The following is a 23137-nucleotide window of genomic DNA, read 5'->3' as shown; positions in this document are numbered from 1 at the left end:
AGCAATCTATTCCACGCCTTTGATTGACACACCTCCTCACTGTACGAGTCTGATTCAGTTTGTCCTGCTTCCCATAAAACGCTGCACCTGCACTTTATTTGGTTAATGTGAACGTTGCTCTGCGGACGGCGTCGCCTCTGGTCACGACCTTCGCCCTCTGACGGCGGCATGGCTTTTTCGCTGCTGAAGAGTCGGATCTTGTGGAGGACCCTCTACCTCAGCCTGCTGGCTACAGTTATTTACTTTGTGGTCTGGGAAGTTGACGTTAAAAAACAGCCCAGGGTCAGGACGCTGCAGCGCTTCTCCACTGACCTGCCGGCCTGCTTGGCCATCCTGAAGCAAGACATAGAGGGGAAGAAAAGTGAAATTGAGGAGCTGCTGACGTCCAAGAGGAGGCGAGTTGTTTTAAATGAGATCTTCTACTTAAACGAGACAAGGGACTGTCAAAACTATATTGAGAAGCGAGGCTTCATTACGGAGCCTCTCAGTGAGGAGGAGGAGGATTTCCCCATCGCCTACTCCATGGTGATCCATGAGAAGATTGAGATGTTTGAGCGACTGCTGCGAGCGGTTTACGCTCCTCAGAACATCTACTGTGTGCACGTGGACCAAAAGTCCACCAAAGAGTTCCAGAAGGCTGTGAATTCCATCGTGGCGTGCTTTCCCAATGTGTTTGTGGCCACTGAGTTAGAAAGCGTGGTTTACGCCTCATGGTCCCGCGTGCAGGCAGATCTGAACTGCATGAAGGATCTCCTCAAGTCACAAATCCAGTGGAGATACCTGCTGAACACCTGCGGGACTGACTTCCCCATCAAAACCAACGGTGAGATGGTGAAGACTCTCAAGGCTCTGAATGGCAGGAACAGCCTGGAGACTGAGGTCACCAGTGAACACAAGAAAGGCCGCTGGATGAATCACTACAATGTGACCAACTCTGTCGTCTGGACAGACGTGAAGAAGAGCCCACCGCCCATCAGCACGCCCATGTTCTCAGGTAACGCTTACTTTGTGGTCACAAGGGCCTTTGTGAGACACGTGGTGCACGACGAAGAGATTCAGAAATTCCTGGAGTGGGAGAAGGACACGTACAGCCCTGATGAGCACCTGTGGGCCACTCTACAGAGGATGGTCTCTGTTCCTGGGTCAGTGCCTGCTAACGGCAAGTACGACATGTCTGACATGCAGGCCGTCGCTCGAGTGGTGAAGTGGAGCTATTTAGCGGGAGATGTAACAAAGGGAGCCCCGTACTCCCCCTGCACTGGTTCTTACAGAAGGGCTGTGTGTGTGTATGGATCCGGTGACCTCCCCTGGCTCCTGGACCAGCACCACCTCTTCGCCAATAAGTTTGATCCTGAGGTGGATGACGTCGCTATAAAATGTTTGGAGGCAGTTTTGCATTTTAAAGCTTTAGGCCAGATTAGTATTCCACCACCTTATAATGCTTACAGACGTTTCACACAATAAATTATATTTGTATATTCTATCCAAATACAACTTACAAATAGTAAATATTTTTAACTGCATTTTAATATTGTATGAAGGAATTTTAACATTATGTTTTTATTCCTTACATGTTGGAAAAAAAATATTTGTGGTGCCATCTAGTGGACTCGATGAAGCTCAAAATTCCTTTTAAAATAACTTTTCAAAAATGTATTTCTTTATATTTAAAATTAAGACAAAGAAATAATGAATTCCAAATCATTTTTAACCTACACTACATTGGTGATTTCATATAATCATATTTCTCTGTCTATATTCCATGTGAAAACAATTAAAAACCATAATGTGGAGCTTTGACCTACCAGAGATAGTAACATTCAAGTGAGAGACAGAAAATATGACTTTATTTTCCCCAGGCAGGATTTTTTTTAATCAGAGAACATCAGCAGTGAACAGTGAAAAAAATTGTGATGTCAAAACTTGTTCTAAATGTCACTCAGTGGGTCAGTGACCTAAAATGCAGTTTAAAATTTGAGCAACCATAAAAATATATTATTTCTTTGTCATGTTTTGAATATAAATATATATTTAAATGTAATAAAGCAAACATGCACCAACCATTTGTAACACAGTGCCTTAAATAATGTGTCGATACAACAGTAACTAGGGAATACCATTAGGCTACGTTTGATACCTGCAGTGAATAAAAAGGATTAAAAACATTTCAGACAGCATGTGAATCAGACCATTGAGCTGTTTGTCACACAAATACAGCAACACATTCTGCAATGTAACAGGCAGCATGGTTTCAACAAAGGTACTTTTCCTGATGCAAAAAGCCAAATTTCCAGTCACGTTGCCCACATCATCAACACATGGGCCAATGCAGTTCCACACATTCTTCATCCTCCTCCTCCTCAGGCCACGGTGCAAGCTGGGTCACTCTGGAACTGCAGCAGCTGCCGTTTCTACTTTTTTATTCATGTCCTGGTCAATTCTGCAGACACAAATGAATGGTCGTCAGATGTGTGTACCTGTATTGAAGTATTTAATGACATGACATAATAATAACAACAACAACCACAACAACAGCTACAATGCCCATTTCTGAAAATTTCACATCATCACAAACTGAATTGTTTGTGTCACGGCATATTTCCCTGAAACACGATTGCCCAATATGCTCAGCATAACTTTTTGTAGTCAAGCTATTATTACTGACAACAAAGCTTTTATATCAGGAGTCTTATTGTGAGGTTACTTCCTGGAAACCAAAGTGTGAACGTCAGTAGGGAGTGATCACACAGTCAGTCATGCACATAGCCATCAAGAATCAGTGAGGGTGAGTTACTGAAGGGAACGGCGTGAGAACAGTCACAGAGCAAACACACACACACACACACACCGGTGATGAGGATGCGCTTCTTCCTTGCATTTTTATCGGATGCAATTATGCAAAACATACACAAACACAATCACCTATCTATTATCGGCGCTACAGCTTCATCCATGAGCAGGACATTGATGCAGACCAGGGCGTGGACGAGAGCTCCGACCTCCAGCAGTTCTAAATCCACCCAGACCAAATGCAGGGACGTAATGTGGAAGCTGATTGGTGAAGTGAAAGTACTATATTTAGAATGTAGTAATACTTTGTTTTATTGTATTTCTCTACTGTGTTTTCTATAAAGTGCTTGTGTTTGTATATTGCAGACCTGAATGAGGCATCTGTGACTGAAAAATATATATTTTTCTGTAAATGTCTGCATTTTTTTTTCATGACATTGAAGTGATGTTTGTGACTCAGAGTTTTTGAATTATAACTGAAATTTGTAAAATTTGTTGTAAATAGGGACACACAATTAAATAAAATAACCTCATGCCTTAAAGCACTGCCCACGTGTGATGCAACGATCCGACAAGGCTGCCAGGCAGAGCAATCTATTCCACGCCTTTGATTGACACACCTCCTCACTGTACGAGTCTGATTCAGTTTGTCCTGCTTCCCATAAAACGCTGCACCTGCACTTTATTTGGTTAATGTGAACGTTGCTCTGCGGACGGCGTCGCCTCTGGTCACGACCTTCGCCCTCTGACGGCGGCATGGCTTTTTCGCTGCTGAAGAGTCGGATCTTGTGGAGGACCCTCTACCTCAGCCTGCTGGCTACAGTTATTTACTTTGTGGTCTGGGAAGTTGGCGTTAAAAAACAGCCCAGGGTCAGGACGCTGCAGCGCTTCTCCACTGACCTGCCGGCCTGCTTGGCCATCCTGAAGCAAGACATAGAGGGGAAGAAAAGTGAAATTGAGGAGCTGCTGACGTCCAAGAGGAGGCGGGTTGTTTTAAATGAGGACTTCTACTTAAACGAGACAAGGGACTGTCAAAACTATATTGAGAAGCGAGGCTTCATTACGGAGCCTCTCAGTGAGGAGGAGGAGGATTTCCCCATCGCCTACTCCATGGTGATCCATGAGAAGATTGAGATGTTTGAGCGACTGCTGCGAGCGGTTTACGCTCCTCAGAACATCTACTGTGTGCACGTGGACCAAAAGTCCACCAAAGAGTTCCAGAAGGCTGTGAATTCCATCGTGGCGTGCTTTCCCAATGTGTTTGTGGCCACTGAGTTAGAAAGCGTGGTTTACGCCTCATGGTCCCGCGTGCAGGCAGATCTGAACTGCATGAAGGATCTCCTCAAGTCACAAATCCAGTGGAGATACCTGCTGAACACCTGCGGGACTGACTTCCCCATCAAAACCAACGGTGAGATGGTGAAGACTCTCAAGGCTCTGAATGGCAGGAACAGCCTGGAGACTGAGGTCACCAGTGAACACAAGAAAGGCCGCTGGATGAATCACTACAATGTGACCAACTCTGTCGTCTGGACAGACGTGAAGAAGAGCCCACCGCCCATCAGCACGCCCATGTTCTCAGGTAACGCTTACTTTGTGGTCACAAGGGCCTTTGTGAGACACGTGGTGCACGACGAAGAGATTCAGAAATTCCTGGAGTGGGAGAAGGACACGAACAGCCCTGATGAGCACCTGTGGGCCACTCTACAGAGGATGGTCTCTGTTCCTGGGTCAGTGCCTGCTAACGGCAAGTACGACATGTCTGACATGCAGGCCGTCGCTCGAGTGGTGAAGTGGAGCTATTTAGCGGGAGATGTAACAAAGGGAGCCCCGTACTCCCCCTGCACTGGTTCTTACAGAAGGGCTGTGTGTGTGTATGGATCAGGTGACCTCCCCTGGCTCCTGGACCAGCACCACCTCTTCGCCAATAAGTTTGATCCTGAGGTGGATGACGTCGCTATAAAATGTTTGGAGGCAGTTTTGCATTTTAAAGCTTTAGGCCAGATCAGTATTCCACCACCTTATAATGCTTACAGACGTTTCACACAATAAATTATATATGTATATTCTATCCAAATACAACTTACAAATAGTACATATTTTAAACTGCATTTTAATATTGTATGAAGGAACTTTAACATTATGTTTTTATTCCTTACATGTTGGGGAAAAAAAATATTTGTGGTGCCATCTAGTGGACTCAATGAAGCTCAAAATTCCTTTTAAAATAACTTTTCAAAAATGTATTTCTTTATATTTAAAATTAAGACAAAGAAATAATGAATTCAAAATTATTTTTAACCTACACTACATTGGTGATTTCATACAATCATATTAGTCCGTCTATATTTCATGTGAAAATAGATAAAAACCATAATGTGGAGCTTTGACCTACCAGAGATAGTAACATTCAAGTGAGAGACAGAAAATATGACTTTATTTTCCCCAGGCAGGATTTTTTTAATCAGAGAACATCAGCAGTGAACAGTGAAAAAAATTGTGATGTCAAAACTTGTTCTAAATGTCACTCAGTGGGTCAGTGACCTAAAATGCAGTTTAAAATTTGAGCAACCATAAAAATATATTAATTTCTTTGTCATGTTTTGAATATAAATATATATTTAAATGTAATAAAGCAAACATGCACCAACCATTTGTAACACAGTGCCTTAAATAATGTGTCGATACAACAGTAACTAGGGAATACCATTAGGCTACGTTTGATACCTGCAGTGAATAAAAAGGATTAAAAACATTTCAGACAGCATGTGAATCAGACCATTGAGCTGTTTGTCACACAAATACAGCAACACATTCTGCAATGTAACAGGCAGCATGGTTTCAACAAAGGTACTTTTCCTGATACGAAAAGCCAAATTTCCAGTCACGTCGCCCACATCATCAACACATGGGCCAATGCAGTTCCACACATTCTTCATCCTCCTCCTCCTCAGGCCACGGTGCAAGCTGGGTCACTCTGGAACTGCAGCAGCTGCCGTTTCTACTTTTTTATTCATGTCCTGGTCAATTCTGCAGACACAAATGAATGGTCGTCAAATGTGTGTACCTGTATTGAAGTATTTAATCGCATGCTGCTACATTGCCCATATCTGCACATTTCACTTCATTACAAACTGAATTGTTTGTTTCAGGGCATATTTCCCCGAAACACGATTGCCCAATATGCCCAACATAACTTTTTGTAGTCAAGCTATTATTACTGACAACAAAGCTTTTATATTAGGAGTCTTATTGTGAGGTTACTTCCTGGAAACCAAAGTGTGAACGTCGGTAGGGAGTGATCACACAGTCAGTCATGCACATAGCCATCAAGAATCAGTGAGGGTGAGTTACTGAAGGGAACGGCGTGAGAACAGTCACAGAGCAAACACACACACCGCGGTAATGAGGATGCGCTACTTCCTTGCAGTTTTATCAGATGCAATTATGCAAAATATACACAAACACACTCACCTATCACAATCAAACTCAAAACTTGTTTTTAAAAACATGTGAGAGCTAGTGCTACTTGCTGTTCATATCAGGAGGAAGCAGGGCTCTGAGCCGACAGCTTAGCATGAAGCTGAGGTTCTGGCATCATATAATGTTTAAACCACATTCAAATAGCTGATATCTGGTGCACTACACAGAATTGGCTCAACAATCACCAAGACTCCTATTTTTGGAAATCAATCAGACAGCTTACCACTACAGCTACTGCTTATTAGGAGTGTCCTAAATCCACTGGATATGTGGAACGTTAAGGAGGAAACATGTCGTTTTTGGCCAGATGTTATTATTGGTATATTTGGAAATGCTAGCAGATCATTACATTGTTAGTCTTGTGAAAAGCAAAATACTTGATCCTCGGTGCAAAGTGCATATACCTTGTATGGCCTTTCCTATTTTTTTCGTCGTCAAACCTTAAGAGGGGGGGCAGGGAAACGGAGTTAAGGAGGAGAGAAACAAACAGCCAAAAGCAAGCAAGACATTCTAAAGAGCCACAATATGTTGTGAATATTTGTGCAGGACTCTTTGTAAATGCCAACTGAAACCAAAACCTGCCTCAGGTCAGCCCACATCAAGGAAGAACAGACTGTGAGACATTTCTTAGCATGAGATTAATATGCACCAGACAGAACATTTAAGTGATTATGAAGGTATTTAATAACGGATTCTAAAAAGGTGTGGTTTGACTGTTGACAGGATAAACAATAAAAGTACATACCACCCACCAAGTCCTTGTTCTGATCAGATAATATTTCAAAAGAAACTGCACTTTGATATCACTGCCATCACCCAGGATTGTGAAGTTATCTGCCTGCAATTATTAGACCTTATGAACCGTACTATAGATGAAGTGCATCAGGCAGACACCAACATCTACATGGGCTCTGCAGGAAAGGCTATAGCACCACCTAAAGGCCAAACCCTGGTACAACAGTCAGAGCTGATGCTGGCGAAGTAAAAAAAACATAGCTATTCCCCAACCAAAAGGCCAAATCTAGCAGAACAGGGGGGGAGATAAAACACGTGTGTCAGTGTCCTGAAGTTGAGAATACTTACTGCTTGATACAATCTGGTATGGACACATATTCCATTGGAACCAGCTCTGCCAGATCTCTCAAGCTGTAAACATACTTGATTTTCTGACTAAATTTGGAGCTGTGGGGGGAAAAAGCAGGAAACTGGAGGTTACCCTCACATAATCTACTTCTTATTCGATGATTACAGATTATGCTTTAAGAGTGTGGCAGTTACCTTATGAAGGGTTTAGTGAGTGCCAGCAGGGTGCGGATGAACCAAGATGGATGGACAATTATCAACGACTTCAAGTTCTTTCTTAACCTGTTCAGGTGAGATGAGCTGCTTAGGTATACAAATAATCACACTACACGCTTTGAGGTCTGCGACGATCTAAACGTACCTCCTGTCAATCTGCTGATAACACTTCCTGAGCCAGCCCACAGTCGGCATCTTTTTCCGAGAGGTAGCCCCATTCAAATAAACAATCATATAGTTCTCCGCAACCAAAAGCTCCAGTGTGCCGATGACATACCTGCAACGGCCACTTCTTGTTAGCAGTAACTCTAAGGTGTTGGCTCACTAAGCTGAGGGAATTTAAATAAGCACTCACTTGAATAAATTGTCCATAATGTATCTGTAATTTGGCTGATTGCTTTCAGGCATAAAACACACAGCAAACACGATTATGGCATTCAAACCGTCTCCATAGTAACCTGTAATGAAGAAGTAAATGTCAACAACTGATGCTCGAGTATCAAAACAAGGTTATGTGTAGTAGCTTTCCATATTTCCTGTATGTGTGTATGTACTGTATAAGGTGGGATGCTACTGACCTCCGTGGCTGATTACTCTCTTGTAGGGGTCAATGGCCTTCATGTCCACTTTGTGTTCCTGTTCTCCGATACGAAACACCCTCCAGCGTCGACCCTCCTCCCTCTCATCCAAGGCCGAGTACTCCTGAACCGACTCCACGCCTTTCTGTAGCAGCTCTGTGGTTTTGGGCTTTGGGAGATCATCTAGAAGAGGAATGGACAAACCAACAGTTTGGATATGGTAGGTGCCTGGTTTTCTCAAATTATTTTATTATTCTAACCTATTATTGTTTTGATCATGATTATTCATTTCTTTTTCCAACATAGTATCTCAAATCAACATTTTTTTCTGTTCCACACACACCACATCAACCTCCAGGCCTCCAGCATCAGGTAAACCCTGTGATTACAATGTTTGGGACCATTACATCACATAAATGGAATAAATCAATCAAGCACTGCTACAGACTGCAACACACCACTAAATGGTGCATCTTTTATGGAATGTACAGCTGCGTGATGTGCATAATGTCAAACATCACAGTCATCGAGTGTTCAGATGATCATGGCCAAAGGTGAAGCATGCAACAAGGAGAATCAAAACAAGGGAACAATGCAGGCAAAAATCACTGTGACGTTCGTGTGTGGTTCTTTGTGTGTGGTCCTAAAAATCAATGAGAGACACCTTAGCACTGTATATTAAAAAATATTCTCCGCTTCAGACTGAAAATAACTGTAAAGTGATTAAAATATGCAAACATACAGTGTGTGGCACCTAACCAAAACCCACGTAAAATGTGTCAAACAGCACACATTACAGAACACTAACAAACAATCTGTAAACAGCAAACAAACAGTAAATATTAAACCATGTGTAATCCAGCAATTTGCTAATGATTGATCCTTTCCTCAAACATACAAACATTTCAGGGAGAGAAACAACTCCATGCAGGACTGGAATGAAAAGGGTATGAAACATGAAATAGCCCATGATTTGTTTGAACAATTGAAGGCAGAACATAATCGGGACAATAGGGGTTGATTGACTCATGGCCGGCAGAAGGAAAAACAACGAGGGCTGTCCATGAAACCTTACCACAAGGAAGAGAGAAACCTGCTGCTGGCCTGCAGCCTGTTTCCACGCAGTGAATGGAAACAATTCTTCCAAGATAAAAGAGGAAGGCAGCAGTATGGGAACAAAGAACATAACAGAGCACATTGTAACTACGGTTCAGTCAAGACTGTAACATTAAGGAAGGAAAAGGCATCAGTCCACAAACCAGGAAATAAGACACTGGCTTTGTGAAGAAGCCAGTGAATAAACCCAAGGTTGGTTTCATAAACACATCAGATCACGGTGGAGTTCCTCCTTCATCACGCCACTAATATTTACTCTGCAAACTTTCATTAACAACAATGGAGTTAAGGTTAAAAGATGACAACAGATGCACTAATCTGCCCCAGCTACACAAAGGACTTACCTTCCCATTCAAACTCATTGCTGTTTTCCGAGGGTGTGTCAATGTCATCGAGGTCCAGCTCTGTACTTTCATCCAGCTCATCAGAGAGAACAGAGCCTTCACTTCGGTCAAGGGTCAGACTGATTTCTGGAGCTGCAAGCTTCCTCTTTGCCTTCTTGCCATCGTTTATCCCATAGCCTCAGGTAGGTATCAAGGAGAGAAAAGTGAACAGGATTTTCTAATTATTTGGCGAACTGGCACTGTTGAGAACTAATATCAGTTGCAGCATACTTTCAGAACGCATTCTTCAACTAACAGGCCTGAACAAGTGTGAACAGAAGTGACTGCAGAGATGAATACCTCTGTTGATGCATTGTGTTAAGTCTGAAAACATGAACACGGCCTTATGTGTTATGCAATCTAAGCTGTTTTTAATTACCGGTGTCCTGCTCTTCAGAGGTACCAGCAAACATGTCATCATCGAGCTCCCCTTCCTCTGGGAGCGGTCTAACAGTCAAACAGAAAACCCTGTCATCAGTAATCACGTGGCTTTCAGAAGATGTGATACAAAACGCGTGATGCCATACCGTGGAAAGTCCTCATCCTGCCACTCTTCCTTCAGTTCAACTCCTTCCATCCTTAGACGGGCTTCTGTCGTGTCGACTGACTCTTGGTGCTCCAGGCTGGAAAAGAAAAATAAATATATAAAACACCAGGGCCCAATTTACAAATGAGGATGTCTGATTTCTTGTACTATGAACGCGTGAAGATTAAGAGCAGAGCAATGATAATGCATGACAAGCAAGACCCAAACACAGAACTGGTTATCCTTCAACAGCTGCTTGTGACTTTCAGCAGTTAACACCCACTTAAAGTCAACTCCAGCTGCACAAAAGCCCATGATAATAAATCCATGCACAAATCTATCTATATAATAATAAAGGTTATATTAGGCGAGAAGGAAGATCCAAATGAAAACTAGTTTTACTGGTGTCCTTAAGACCGATTACTGCAAAAAAAAAGTTAAAACTGTCGCATGTACACGGAGGCTCTGCTGGCGGTCTCTTAAAATCAGCAGGTTTGTTGTGTAATTGTTTCAAATGTTATTATTAGACTCACCTTTTCCCACAATATTAAAAATGCTTTAAATAGCTTATAGCTTATATTATATTTAGTGCAAATTTTAAACATTTATCCCAATTTTGTAGGGAAAATTTTTCTTTGGCTTTTTGGACAAACTGTGAGCTTCCTTCTGCTGTGATCAGCCCTGGCTGTTGTTTGCCACCTAAGCATTACATCAGGTGCAGCAAAAAGAACCCTGGTACGAGCGACTACGGCGCGACGCACGGCCCTGAACGTTAAACGAGACTCTGACCAAGTGGCTGCACTCGCAACTGGCCACATAATCAGATCACTGCTTTCTTGAAAAGCTTACGAGCTTGTGTTAAGGCCACTCGCTAATGCTGCGCATGGTGTCTGTAGCTTTGTTGTACAGAGCTCCTTTGATGCATTACTCCCAAACACAACTGCATTTGTGCTCCCAGACAGAAAAACATTCTCGGCATTTCAGAATGTACCAGTTTGACTCCTTGTTTGTGCACAGTGTTAATCTTTACCGCCAACCTCTGACTGACAGGCACAGGCCCCATACAAGTGTGACCGCCTAAAACGTCATTGCAAGGAAAGTGCATGGGAAGCAGCTTGTGTATAAAACTGGCAACATCATGGAGTCAAATGGAAAAGTGAACCAAATTAGTAAGCGGATCAGCAATGGAAAGTATGAGATTGTCCTAACTGTGCTATTTGCTGTTTAAAGCTCCAGTTAAGACAGTTTAAATTTTGCACGTTGCTCAAAAAAACGTCATTATACATCTATGATGTTCACACATTTTAACCAAAATATAATTGCTCAATATCACTCTCTTCTTCATTCACACCCCTTGTGTCATGATGACAGTGTCAATGAGCCATTAAAATATCACAACAGGCCAATAATTATATTTAGTACATTTCTGGTAGAACATGTTGCTCACTGACTGTCAGTGACAAGCACATCTGTCTCAGCTGGAAGGACGGGGGCCGACCTGGCTTTGGTGAAGCCCTCCAGGTTAAAACAGTACTAGAACTTACACTTCCCGTTCTTGTTTTGAGGCTTGTTTGTAACTGCCTTGTAATTCGCTGCCACTACTCTTGTCTATGACTGAGGGACAAAAAGCTGCAGAGTCATTTCTGTGATCGAGTGAAAGGCCTTAATGTGCAGGATGTTTGCTTTTCAGGTCCAAAACCTAGAACAGGTCGTGTTTTAGGTTCTGGTGGTTTTACAGTAAGCATCAAACTATCACCATGGCAACAGTGTGTGTTCTGGAAACAGCCCATACATTAAAGACACTGATCAATTACAGGTGTGTTTAGCATCATCCACAATCATTCAATCACACACTCTCACACACACCTTCCAGTGGCTCCAGGCGGTGAGCGTGGCTGGGGAAAGCGCACCGGTGTGGAGCTCCTCGCCCCGGGCAGTGAGTGCCCATCGTTCGGAGTCGTGCCTCCTGTGTGGGTCAGACTCTCCTGGAGCGCCTCTTCGCCATTTTCCACCGTAGACGCGGTGCTGTGCTGCAGTTCGTCCAGATCCTCGTCGTCGCCTTCTCCCGACACCCCAGAGGACGAGGGGCTCGACGCGCGCCTGCTCCCCGGCTGCCCGTGAGTCCCGCTGGGTGTGACGCGGTCTGGACGTCCATTGTTCAAATTCATATCACTCAACGTCGCACCCCTCAGCACCGCGTCGCTCTCGATCACGTCCGATGCCATAAGCTTCTGCGGCCGCGGGTCGGGGGAAAATAACAAACGTGCCCGATTACTAGTGACCCGAGAAAGAACAAGCGGAGTGGAGACGCTGACGCAGACTTTTTCGGCTCCTTCAGAAGTTTGTGGCTAGCGTGCTAGCCGCTGAGCAGCTAGCCGGAGAACCGTCGCCGTTGACAGCTCGCTAAGCCATGTAACGACGCGTCCTATTAGCAAAACAATGTTAAAGATCACACGGGATGGAGAAATATTCAGGGTTCCTGCATGCGTCACAGCCTGAACTCGGGAGGCCAAGTTTTGTGCTAGCTTTGCAAAAGCAGCGGCGCGCAGTGGTCCCACTTGTCGGTTTCCTTCCTTCCTCCCTTCCTCCAAGACCGAACCAAGCAAAGGTTTTAGCCACGCTAGCGCACGAAGCTACGGCTACTAGTTAGCCGCACCAAAAAGGCAGGATGAAGTTGAACTCCTAACAGCGGCAATCGGACCGCGTGTCAACCGCGACACGGCGTTGGGAGAACAGTTCCGTGGACGCGAGTTAAGTATAAAGCTGTCGTCCCACGTTAAGAAGCCGGTTTCGGAACGAGGCTTGGCAAAGTTACAGAAGGAAACGATTGTTTGCTAGCTATGCTAATGAGCGTAGCCGCCTGGTGTCACTTGTCCAGCCTTCTGTTGGGTTGCCAGTTGTGTTTTCTGCAGGTTCGTTTTTCATTAATTTAGCGACCCAAATGCAAATTCTGAAACGATTTATCCTAAATTGTTATATACTGTATTTTAAGCATAGGCATTGTAGTTTAGGGTTTTGCTGGCATTTCAGGAAAGTTAATACGTGCCTTCACTGAAGCATTTATGCAGTTATGTACAATTACCTTTAATGATTAATAGAAATTACTGAATGCGGGACCTTCAAAGGAGCTTCACTGAAGGTAATTATTACGTCGTGTTATACATCACATTATGGTACTGACTACATAAGGAGCAACACTTAAGTACAAGTACCTAACAGTATTGTTGATTAGTCCAAATATTATTAGCCTATTTATAATTGGTATTCGTATGATTCAAGCATCTGTAACTTCAAATCATAATGGTAAATAATTCCTTTTTTTATAAAAAAATATGTAATATCGGGAATTAGAGCAAAACTCTGAGGTCCATGATTAACACTCTTTAACACACTGTCTGCGTATTGCAGTGTTCGGATGCCTTTGGCTTATTTATTTATTTATTTATGTTTTTTACAGATCCTTTTTGTTATATTAAATGTAATATTATGTGTTTTAAACCGTTGCATTTATCACTTCAGCAGCATCTGCCATCAGTCGCGTGTTTTTACCACTAGGTGGAGGCAAATACTAACTTAAAACAACGATGTGTCTTATTCGAAAAAATAACTTAAGCCCTCATAGCAAATGCGTCATACTTATTAAATTAACTTATGCATTAAAATCGTATAAAGTAAAAAGCTTTTAACTTGTATTTTCAGGTTATGGCCTAATTATTGGTAACCTCTAATTGTTGCTCAGAAACATACTGTAAATCTTTCCTTTGTAGATTCAGCTTTTATAAGAATATGGTTATTTATCCCACAGACATGATCTTAAAAAGATTTAATCACCAAACCACACTTAAAAATGAAGGACTAAAACTTCTCTTTTGGGGTCCAACAGCCCTTATGATTAAAAAAAAATTTGCAGTACATCTGCTTTAATAATAACGATACTGGTTAATGCCTCCTCTGTGTGCAGTGGATCATTGAGTGTAATTTCTAATTAACACATTGCTATTTACTCTGCTGGATCATTAGGCTTCATCACAAAAGGATAATCCAGGCAAATTGAGAGTTTATGCTTCCCTTCCATCTTTCACCACGGTGCTGTTTGCTAATGAGTCGTGTGGCAATTATCTAACAAATTAAGACAAATGTTGCCTGTTTAGCCAAGATAAATCTGTTGAGCCAGGCTATAGCATTAACGGATAAAACACAGCTAGAGCAAAAAACCTTTCCTTTTATCTGATACAAATTCCTCCCAAATGTTTGCTGATGCAGTGAAAATAAAAAACTTGATTATGAATTGTGATTAGATAAGAAATAACCAAGACTAATGAGCCTGTTGGTACAATAGTCGAAGCCACTTTTTATGGGAAAATTTAAGTGCAATAAAATAACTATTTTATAATTACACTGTAGCCAGTTGTTTTAAACAATTACATCAGAAGTGGTGTCTCTGATTACGAATGTCTCTGATTCCTTTGTCAAAAAGTAAGACGACAACTCTAGATCTCTGCAGTAGCAGACCCCTCCTTTCATGATGAAAGGAGGGATGAACATTAGGATCAGACGTGGAAGCTGTAACCTATTTGTGAAGCAGAATCATTTGGAAGGTTCTCCAACCAATTTCCATAAGTGGAGTAGCGGGAAGTATTTAGGCTACTCAAAGTATATCACTAATGAGAAAAGACAAAAAGGATTCATGTGCATGTTTTATGCAATCTCTTTCTGGGTGTAGATGAATAATTATTTATGATTGCAAAGCCTAAAAGGGAGGCAAGAAGATAGCAACTGCAAAGAGACTGGTAAAAAATTTAAGGAGGAAGTTAAATGAATATTTAAGGGAAGATGAAATATTTAATAGAAACAAATGAGCAAAACATTTAAAATGGCATGACAAATAGTAGTGAGTGCCACTGAAATGGTCCTCGTAATGTGTGCTATTTGCTGCAGTAGCCACAAGGTCCCGTTCGTTCTCATAATGGTGTGAGCTGAGGACTCCAGTATTGTTTTCAACATGCCAGGCGCTGTTTGAGGACACTGTGTCTGCAACCCAGGCCCGAACTTGTAGTTGAGAAATATTAGCTTTGATTGAGTGCAGTTTGATGCCACGTGGCAGAAACAACTGGCTTTCTTCAAGTCGAGGTTAGCGTTCTGAAAAAAACGTATAATGACACAAACCGTGAATATGCTTCCAGTTAATTTCTCAGGAGACATTCTGGGTTAATCACAACATCACCGTTGCAGTCGGGTGTACAGGAGCATTTATGCATTTCACCTAACAAGATCAAAAGGGAAAAAAACCCCAAAAAAAACAAGCTGGAGTATGTACCAGCACACGTTCATTTGTTTTCCAAATGTGAAAATAATTAAATCAGCAAACAAATAATTATTCAAGTCAATGAGAACAATTATCTCAAAGATGCCTCTGAGACTTGATTGTGCGTAGTGAATTGATTAATTATCCTGCTAAAGATAATTGAGTGGAGCTGGGGCTCTGACTGCTTCCTCTCCGCATACTCTGGCTTCTGTTTTGATCACAGGCAGAATGTTATTCGCAGCGTATGGTCAACGCGAAGCCCTCTGCTTAACATAATGACACACAGTGGAGAACTGTTTAAGAGCTGACTTTTAGTTTCCTTATTGCTGGATGATAATGAACAGTCTGAAAATGTCCATGGCTTGAAATCAGGTGTTTCATGAACCTTAGATTTAATAAATTGCCTATAAAAGGAACAAACTCCAGCGCCGCTCTGCCCTGTGTTCATCCTCCCCAGTTCCACTCTGTCAGTGTTGCTGTGTCACGCCCTTACTAACCTGTGGGCAGACTATTACTTACATTTGAGGCAGACAGAGATCATTACCTCGGTGAATGATGGGAAGGCGGCCCAAGCCCAACAGCTTTATTTCCCAGTTCAACTGGGCTCGCGCAAGCCATCACATCCAGTTAACAATTCCATGGCTCCACCATAAAGATAAGCTCTCTCAATCAGCCCCGTCTGTCTCGGCCGGCGCTGAAGGGCCATCAGTCACCGCTGGCCGGGCCCGGAGCCCCGCACAGCCACTTGTGATTGACACCGTTTAGAAGACAAAGTCACAGTCGCTGGGCTGTTTATTTCAGGGATCACCATCATGTCTCCCGTATTCAAATTCTTTTCACTCTGACCAAGCAGCGGCTCATTTCAGACGGAATCGAACAAATGCTGAGATGAATAAAGTCAGAGGTTCTGACATTTTAATTAGCGTGAACACGAGAAGCCAATTGTTACTGTCAAACCACACGGGAGGTCATTCCAATAGTTAAGCATCTGCTTGCCATAACATTTAATTGTTACATCCTAATGATACATTTACATGTGAGATCAGGTTGATATTTTATGTATAAGCACACATTCTGTTCAAGGCCTTTTATTCTATTAACCTGTCCTGTCTCCGTTAGATCCTTTCTAAGATAATTCTCATATGGCTTAGCCTTTGATAAATATGCTTTTAGATCTACCTAATTAATGCATTCCGCTGTGATTTTCTTCACTTGTCACCCACTCTTTAACCTCATAGCGGGGAAAAGACTTTTCCTACTCAAATTAAAGGTCCTGTGAGACACTGCTCACATATGAGCTACAGTAATGATGCAGCGTGCTGTTCAACCTGAAATCTCATGCTAAGGAGCTCATTGAAATGTTTTCAGTAGACCTAAATTATTTGACCTCACTGGTATGGAGGCAGTTATCTTCCAAGCAAACATTATTTTTGCATCACTGTATTTGTTCTTAGGTGATAATGCAGACTGTTTAATGCACCATTTGCTTTAGGGTTAAATGCTGGTTAAAACGCTTAATTTCAGAATTGCTGTTCTTTACATTGTTTCACATGCACTAAAATAACTCGGCCAAATTTAGATGAATGTGGGCACAGACCAATAAAGCGGTGGCTGGTGTTGAGGCAGCGTTTCTAGAGGGACACAGGAGGATAGTCCTCCTCCAGCGCTACATTTACCATATCGGAGTTAATTACGGGCATTCAGCATTTTTAAATGTACCTCTCAATTTTACCTTTTGATACCGACATAATTGCACTTTCTCACTGTGTGACCAGGGGAATATCCATGGGTATAATGAATGAGATGTGGTGGGGAGCTGCATAGCCATGCTCATAAAGACTTCAGCTAAGAATCCAGTCTGTGTTAATGCTCTTAATGTATCCTGATACGGCATGTTGCATAAAATCTACCACATGTTGTTCTTTTACAAAACATGCAAAGTCATTGTTTGCACTGAAGCGCCTGCAGCAGTTGCTGTGTGTTGTTAAGTTTAGCCAGCTGTCACCTGTTACTGTAAAAGGGCTTTAAAAAGCCATTGTTGGATTTGTTGTCTGTCTCCATGGTAACCGGGCTCATGCCTGGCTTTGAAGCAGAGTCACCACAAATAGTAAACAACTCCCCTACAAGTCCTGTCCAGAGAGAGAGAGAAAATAATGAAGCATGGTCCTTGGGTCGAATCATACACATCATGAACATGTGCAGCCACAGGGCGTGATGGGAGGATCAGTGAGGAAGACCAACACACAATATGTGTGACTCGGAGAAGAGTTACTATATTATTCGGGCTAAGATTTTGGGATAAGATTTTGACACCTGACTGAGCCATCAAACAACTTTTGAAAGAGCATCCAATGTCAAAGTGCCAAAACATTTTTCAAAAATCCAAGCATGAGCCGACGCAGAGCTCTTTTGAAGCACCTTCTTAATTGAAAGTGTCAGGGAAGCGGACCAGCATCTGTCAGTGCGTGGCTCACATCCAGTGAGTGATGAGCAACAGCTAAACTTATAATTACTCTTTCTGTCACTTTTTTAATGATAAATGTTTAAATTACCATCCACACTAAACAATAAATATTGCTCACAGAAGCTGCTATTTTCCCACTTTGGCTTCGAGCCCTCTGAAGAATTTATTCACCATTACAGCCAAACAGTGGAACTACAAAATACTTTTTCCGTGTCTTTTTAAAAAGATGAAATATTTTCTCTGCTGTGTAATTCTCTTCTCTGTATTTCGAGAGATACTGACCTAAAAAGGTTGATCAAAGACTGTTGGAACTCTACAGCCTGCAGCAACCAATAAATTGGTCCGTTCCATGTTTTGCACTGACAAATTATTCTCCAGAGTACTAACATTCTTGGTAGCAACTCAATTAGCAAGAGACAGATGTAGCACAAATTCACATTTATGTTTCATAGGCGTTTCAATATTTTATTATTTCACTGCATGTTAGCACGGATGCTTTAATGTCATAGAAATGACAACTATTTGCTAATTCTCACATAAAGTGATAGTTGTTTTGGTGCCTGCTGCGGATTTGTAGGGGAGCTGTGCTGGATGAATCCCGTTAGGTTTTCACACTGTGTTGGAATGGCCTTGAGCATCTGTGTTCTTTAATGCGACTGTTAAAAGCCAATATTTCTTATCATTGCTGAGGGGAGACTGATCCCACTCACTGTCAATGTAAAGAGAAATGTCGACAAAGGAAACTGGAAAATCATACCTAGAAGAAAAATCAGTTATTAATGTAACCTTTTGTGAAGTTTATATATTTATACTTTATGAGCCAGTTTAGTTCTTAACTGACACACAGAAGGCGAAGCGTAGCAAAAATCTGTTCTCCTAAATGATGTTAGTTGACAATGTCTCTGTTCATTTTATAAAATTGCACCGTAACTGTGATGAGAGTGCTCATTCATTAATTGTCTGTCAAAACTGTGAACGACAAAAGCTCTGTCCTAAGGGGACGAAGCACAGATTTTCTATACACCTTGTTCCCATTGCACGGGGGGATACAGAGTCATTAATATGCGCCGTAGCCTCATGTCTGCGTTGGAGTGTTTGCTATTAACCCTCAGAAACATCAGTGACCTTTTGCACAAAACCATATGGTTAACAGTGAATCGTCCCCTGCTGTTCAAGCATCATTTACTTCAGAAAGGCATGAAGACAGGGAAGACAAACAGATGCATTAAAGCAGGTTAGTTTATTGTAAATTCGAGACATTTTGCATTTTAATGCAAATATTTACATTTTGATCACTGTGTGCACCTACCACAGCTTTAGCTTTACTTCTTATACAAAGGTACCTAATGAGTATTACATGTATTTGTGGATTACGCAACATCAATATCATAAATATTTATTTATATATACTGTATGTTTAGTTCTATCTAGATATTAAATTCAAACCTTTGGATTACTTTCTTGTTGGAACTCCAGTGTGATATGATTTGTCTCTAGCTACTAATAACTCTAGCAGAAGTAACAAAAGCATGGTCCATTGTATGTAATGCAAACACAAAATTTAAAGAATAACATGTCACTGCGGAGAACATCAGTGAACACCAGGCTCCATAATTAACTGCCAAAGAAATGCTAAAGTACCTTGAGCCAATCCTGTGCTTTACTAACAAAGGATGCTGTTATTTTTAATTGGCCTTTTTATTGTAAACCAAATGAGATAAAATAACAATTATATGATAATATGTAAATAGTAGTATTAATATTATAGTTTAGAATTGTATTCCTTCTGTATTTGTGATGTTTATCCATTATTTGTTACATTTATGCTTGTGTAGATATGTTATTAGTATATAAATGTAATATCAGTTTAATTTCAGAGATGCAAATGTAGTATTTGATTTTAGCTATTCTGTTGTTAGTAGTAGTGTAACTACACAAACAGAAACAACACAGCAACATATTACAGTGCTCATCACTGTTTGAAATGTAGCTGAAGTTGTTTTGTAATTTAGATCAAAGTAAAATTTAAGACACTGAAAGCAGGAGACACCATTTGTGGCACCACAGGAAATTTTCCCGCAGCGTAGCTGAGAGAAGACAACCAGAGGGCTGTCGAGCGCTTGTGAGGACATCAAACAGTTCTGCCTCCTATTGAAGAAATGCTGGAGACTTTTTTTTTGAGAGCCTGCTTCTTCGCTGGCAGAGATTTCAGAGCTGCTCTTGCACTTAGCAGCGGGGAAGTGCCAGTGGAGATCTACCTGGATACCTTTCCCAACCACAGAGCTCTCCCACAATGCATCATTAGCATTACGCCAAAGATGGATGGCGAGTGTAGGAGCACGGTGCAGTCACTCCTCCGGTCCCTTGGCCTGCCTGCTGACCTGCTCCTGGGTCTTAGTTAACATTCAGTGGGCCCTGACCTGAAAAGCAGGCTTGGCAGCAGAACCAAGGTCCCATCGTCCCCAAAGAAATTAGAGGTGGTAATCTTTCAGGAAAATCTTGCTAACCTTCCCGGACCATGTAAATGTAATAGATGCTGCTGATCGCACCCGCCGCCGTTGTGCAGCCCCCTCTGCGTCTCGCTGTCACTGGCCGTGGCAGGTTGCGTTCAATTTGTGCCTTTTTGACAGCTCGAAAGTGACAAATGATGGCGAGAGCTAAAGGAAGGTTACGTTTAAACACAGCCCAGGTCAATGGGGTAGATGGCTGTGTGCTAAATCACTGTCAGGGAAACCAATGATGCAACATTATAAGACAACAGGGCGCAAGAAAAGATAAAGTGCAGGATGTCATACTGATGCTATAATCAGCCAATGTCTGCTTAAACCGCACATTCATCTTTATTTTGCATAGACATTCACATATTCTAGTCGTCGCTGAATGGAAACGGAAGAAATGGCCGTTTCTGTGGCTTTATTTCTTTGTCTGGAAGGAGCATGGCTCTTACAGGGATGCCGCTAAACATACAGACCATTAGCACTAATGGGGCTACTCCCGTTCCACTATAATTAAAAATAATTAAACACCGCTTTGGAAACAAATATTTAATTCTCTGTGTCTGAGATCTGTTACACCTGCTGTAGCAATTTCAAAAACACACAGGAAGTCTGAATAACAAACACAGAAAGAGCCTGGGAACCGAGCACGAGTTGTGGCATCTTGACAAGTCTTTAAGTAATTCTTACGAGAACAAACACCCCTAGGCTCACGTGCTTCATTGGTTAAGTCAAAACGGAGATTACGTAGCTCAGAGCCGCTAGACTGTGGAAGAAATCAGAAAAATGAAGTCACTGAATGGTCACTGAACACGAGCGACTGTGCTGCCGCACGGTGTGAATTCAGTGTTAGTGGTTATGATAAAATAAATACATGAATGACTGTGATTCTATAACTGTAATATTTTATTATATGAATACACACCAAAATATAAAATATCTATATTTCCCTCCCCCAGGAGGAAAAAGCAGCGTGGCTGCTAATAATAACCATTAGTTTAACCCAACTCCATGTAGCTGGAGGTTATGTGGACATGGAGTGTCCAGAAAGCTCAAGGACGCCTCACACTCCCAGATTAAACAACATTCACTCTCTGTCAGATGCCGGCCTCCCAAAACTGCCAGGCTGGAGGAAAATGAGCCCCCACACGACCCTCGCCGTGGATGATGTAGGGATAAAACCCGGGACAACCGTGCCTGAAGGAGACCCCGGATAACGAAATAATCTTTAATCTCTGTCCCTTCGAGGCACTCCCAACACCTGTTATTCTTGACGGCACCGAGAGCGAGGGCGGCGCTGATTCATTTCAAGCCTGGTAATTATTGCACTAATTATTCACTTTGGTGTGGGGTGATTACCAGGCCTCGTTCAGGTGAACGCGCATCCGCCCGCGCGCCAGCTGAGGACAGAGCCGCTCGGCGGAACAGTTGTTCCACTCCTTTTTCCCTTGCAGATATTTGACCTCTTGTCATGTTTGCAATCTGTACTTCAGGGGGACGGGAGAAAAACAGCCCCGAAACTTTTAATTGCCCAACAGAAAGCGTGGTGAAAGGCACAGGTTCGGCCATCTGTTCAGACCACAGCGTCTCTTTAGCGCAGAAACGTCCTATTTAAACAGGTTGCGTCGCTTCCACTTTCCCGTGTGCTGGATCTACTGGGACTTGGGACGGGCATTTCCCACAGCAGAGCAGTTGCTGTGACGTTCCTGGTAACAAGGAGACATTATTTCTTTTAATTTAATGAGCATCCGTAGTATATTTTTCTCTTGGCCATCAATAATTAATGACTCGAGATATATTCTTTTCATTTAAGGGGGTGCCTGTATAATCAGTGCTCGGGGCCCTGAAAGCCTTTAAGATAAATATCCCTGCTCTTTGACTAGATTTAATTCAATTAGGAGAAATACAACATCAAATACTACGCCTCCATTAACGGGGCTTTCATGTTAAAAATGAGTAGCATGAATATTGCATTTGTGGTCATATGAAAACAATTATTCCCAGCTGCTATAAAAAAAATACTTGATTGCCCTGCATTTCACAGGCACCGTTGAGCTTTAGCGGAGGAACATTTTACTGCAGACGCAATGCAAACTAGCAAAGAGGCTGTTTAATTGTGCAGCAACCCATCGGTACACTACCAGCGCTTTGCTCCGCATTGTGTTTTCTGTCATTGTCAGATCTCCATGTTGTACTTTGTGCTTTAATAATGCAAGCGGGGCTACTCGGGTTATTGTTATTGTTACTGTAAACAAATCTCTAAAAATACCAAAACCAACACTGTTTGTCTCCTGACATGATTTCACCTCCACACACCGTCTGTGGCCCTCAGCACTGAGTCTGTCATTACTGAAGATTTAAATGTCATGAATATTAATGCTGGCTTGTCTCAGAATATGTTAGAGTCGCACTGCAGCTATAAACAGAGACATTCTGTAGGTGTTAGGAATAAGTCTTGGGAGTTATTAGCAGGCGATAGCGGTGCAGCTCTCACGTGCTTTCCCTGGGTAACGTCATAATTGTATTTGTTTAGAGCTGACGTTAATACAAACCGTTTAAAACGGGAGAGGTAAGAATCGTTCATCATTCAAGATTCCAGACAACTTTACAAGCAAAAATACCAGTTAACAGCCTCCAAATGATGCCACTCGCGCACCTACTGCTAAAAAAAGTCTTTTTAAAGTTCGAACTACCAGTA

General features: G+C 42.1%; 3 protein-coding genes across 4 annotated transcripts; 2 read left to right on the top strand and 1 right to left on the bottom strand.

Moving 5' to 3' along the window:
- Nucleotides 1–70: 70 nt before the first annotated feature.
- Nucleotides 71–2177, top strand: LOC114857137 (beta-1,3-galactosyl-O-glycosyl-glycoprotein beta-1,6-N-acetylglucosaminyltransferase 3-like). Its single transcript, XM_029153310.2, has one exon. The coding sequence runs from the start codon at nt 169–171 to the stop codon at nt 1462–1464; it is 1296 nt and encodes a 431-aa protein (XP_029009143.1). The 5' UTR covers nt 71–168; the 3' UTR covers nt 1465–2177.
- A 1195-nt stretch (nt 2178–3372) lies between these two features.
- On the top strand, nt 3373–5069 carry LOC114857138 (beta-1,3-galactosyl-O-glycosyl-glycoprotein beta-1,6-N-acetylglucosaminyltransferase 3-like). The gene has a single exon (XM_029153311.3). It carries the CDS (start codon nt 3547–3549, stop codon nt 4840–4842), a length of 1296 nt encoding a protein of 431 aa, XP_029009144.1. The 5' UTR covers nt 3373–3546; the 3' UTR covers nt 4843–5069.
- Nucleotides 5070–5205: 136 nt separating this feature from the next.
- Nucleotides 5206–13088, bottom strand: bnip2 (BCL2 interacting protein 2). 2 transcript variants are annotated; one of them, XM_029153308.3, is made up of 11 exons: nt 12042–13088; nt 10177–10272; nt 10029–10096; nt 9611–9787; nt 8151–8333; nt 7928–8030; nt 7718–7849; nt 7552–7638; nt 7357–7455; nt 6678–6713; nt 5206–5820 (listed from the first exon to the last, which is right to left on the bottom strand). In XM_029153308.3, exons 1-11 carry the CDS (start codon nt 12398–12400, stop codon nt 5763–5765), a joined length of 1398 nt encoding a protein of 465 aa, XP_029009141.1. In that variant the 5' UTR covers nt 12401–13088; the 3' UTR covers nt 5206–5762. The 2 variants fall into 2 exon arrangements, with proteins under 2 accessions (XP_029009141.1, XP_029009142.1); XM_029153309.3 differs by lacking the exon at nt 6678–6713 and having other exon boundaries at nt 12042–13086.
- Nucleotides 13089–23137: the final 10049 nt, after the last annotated feature.

Source organism: Betta splendens, chromosome 6 (genome assembly GCF_900634795.4).
Source record: "Betta splendens chromosome 6, fBetSpl5.4, whole genome shotgun sequence".
In the NCBI taxonomy this organism is placed as follows: domain Eukaryota; kingdom Metazoa; phylum Chordata; class Actinopteri; order Anabantiformes; family Osphronemidae; genus Betta; species Betta splendens.
Note: the sequence above shows the minus strand (reverse complement) of the source record. Positions and strands in the feature narration are given on the sequence as shown.

What these genes read in the sequence shown, in the direction of transcription:
- bnip2 (XM_029153308.3), bottom strand. Translation starts at nt 12,400, where the DNA reads ATGGCATCGGACGTGATCGAGAGCGACGCGGTGCTGAGGGGTGCGACG. An exon ending in CTCTGAAGAGCAGGACACCG is followed by an intron (nt 9,788 to 10,028) that starts GTAATTAAAAAC and finishes TACCTACCTGAG; the next exon opens with GCTATGGGATAAACGATGGC. An exon ending in TATCAGCAGATTGACAGGAG is followed by an intron (nt 7,639 to 7,717) that starts GTACGTTTAGAT and finishes TCACCTGAACAG; the next exon opens with GTTAAGAAAGAACTTGAAGT.
- LOC114857137 (XM_029153310.2), top strand. Translation starts at nt 169, where the DNA reads ATGGCTTTTTCGCTGCTGAAGAGTCGGATCTTGTGGAGGACCCTCTAC.
- LOC114857138 (XM_029153311.3), top strand. Translation starts at nt 3,547, where the DNA reads ATGGCTTTTTCGCTGCTGAAGAGTCGGATCTTGTGGAGGACCCTCTAC.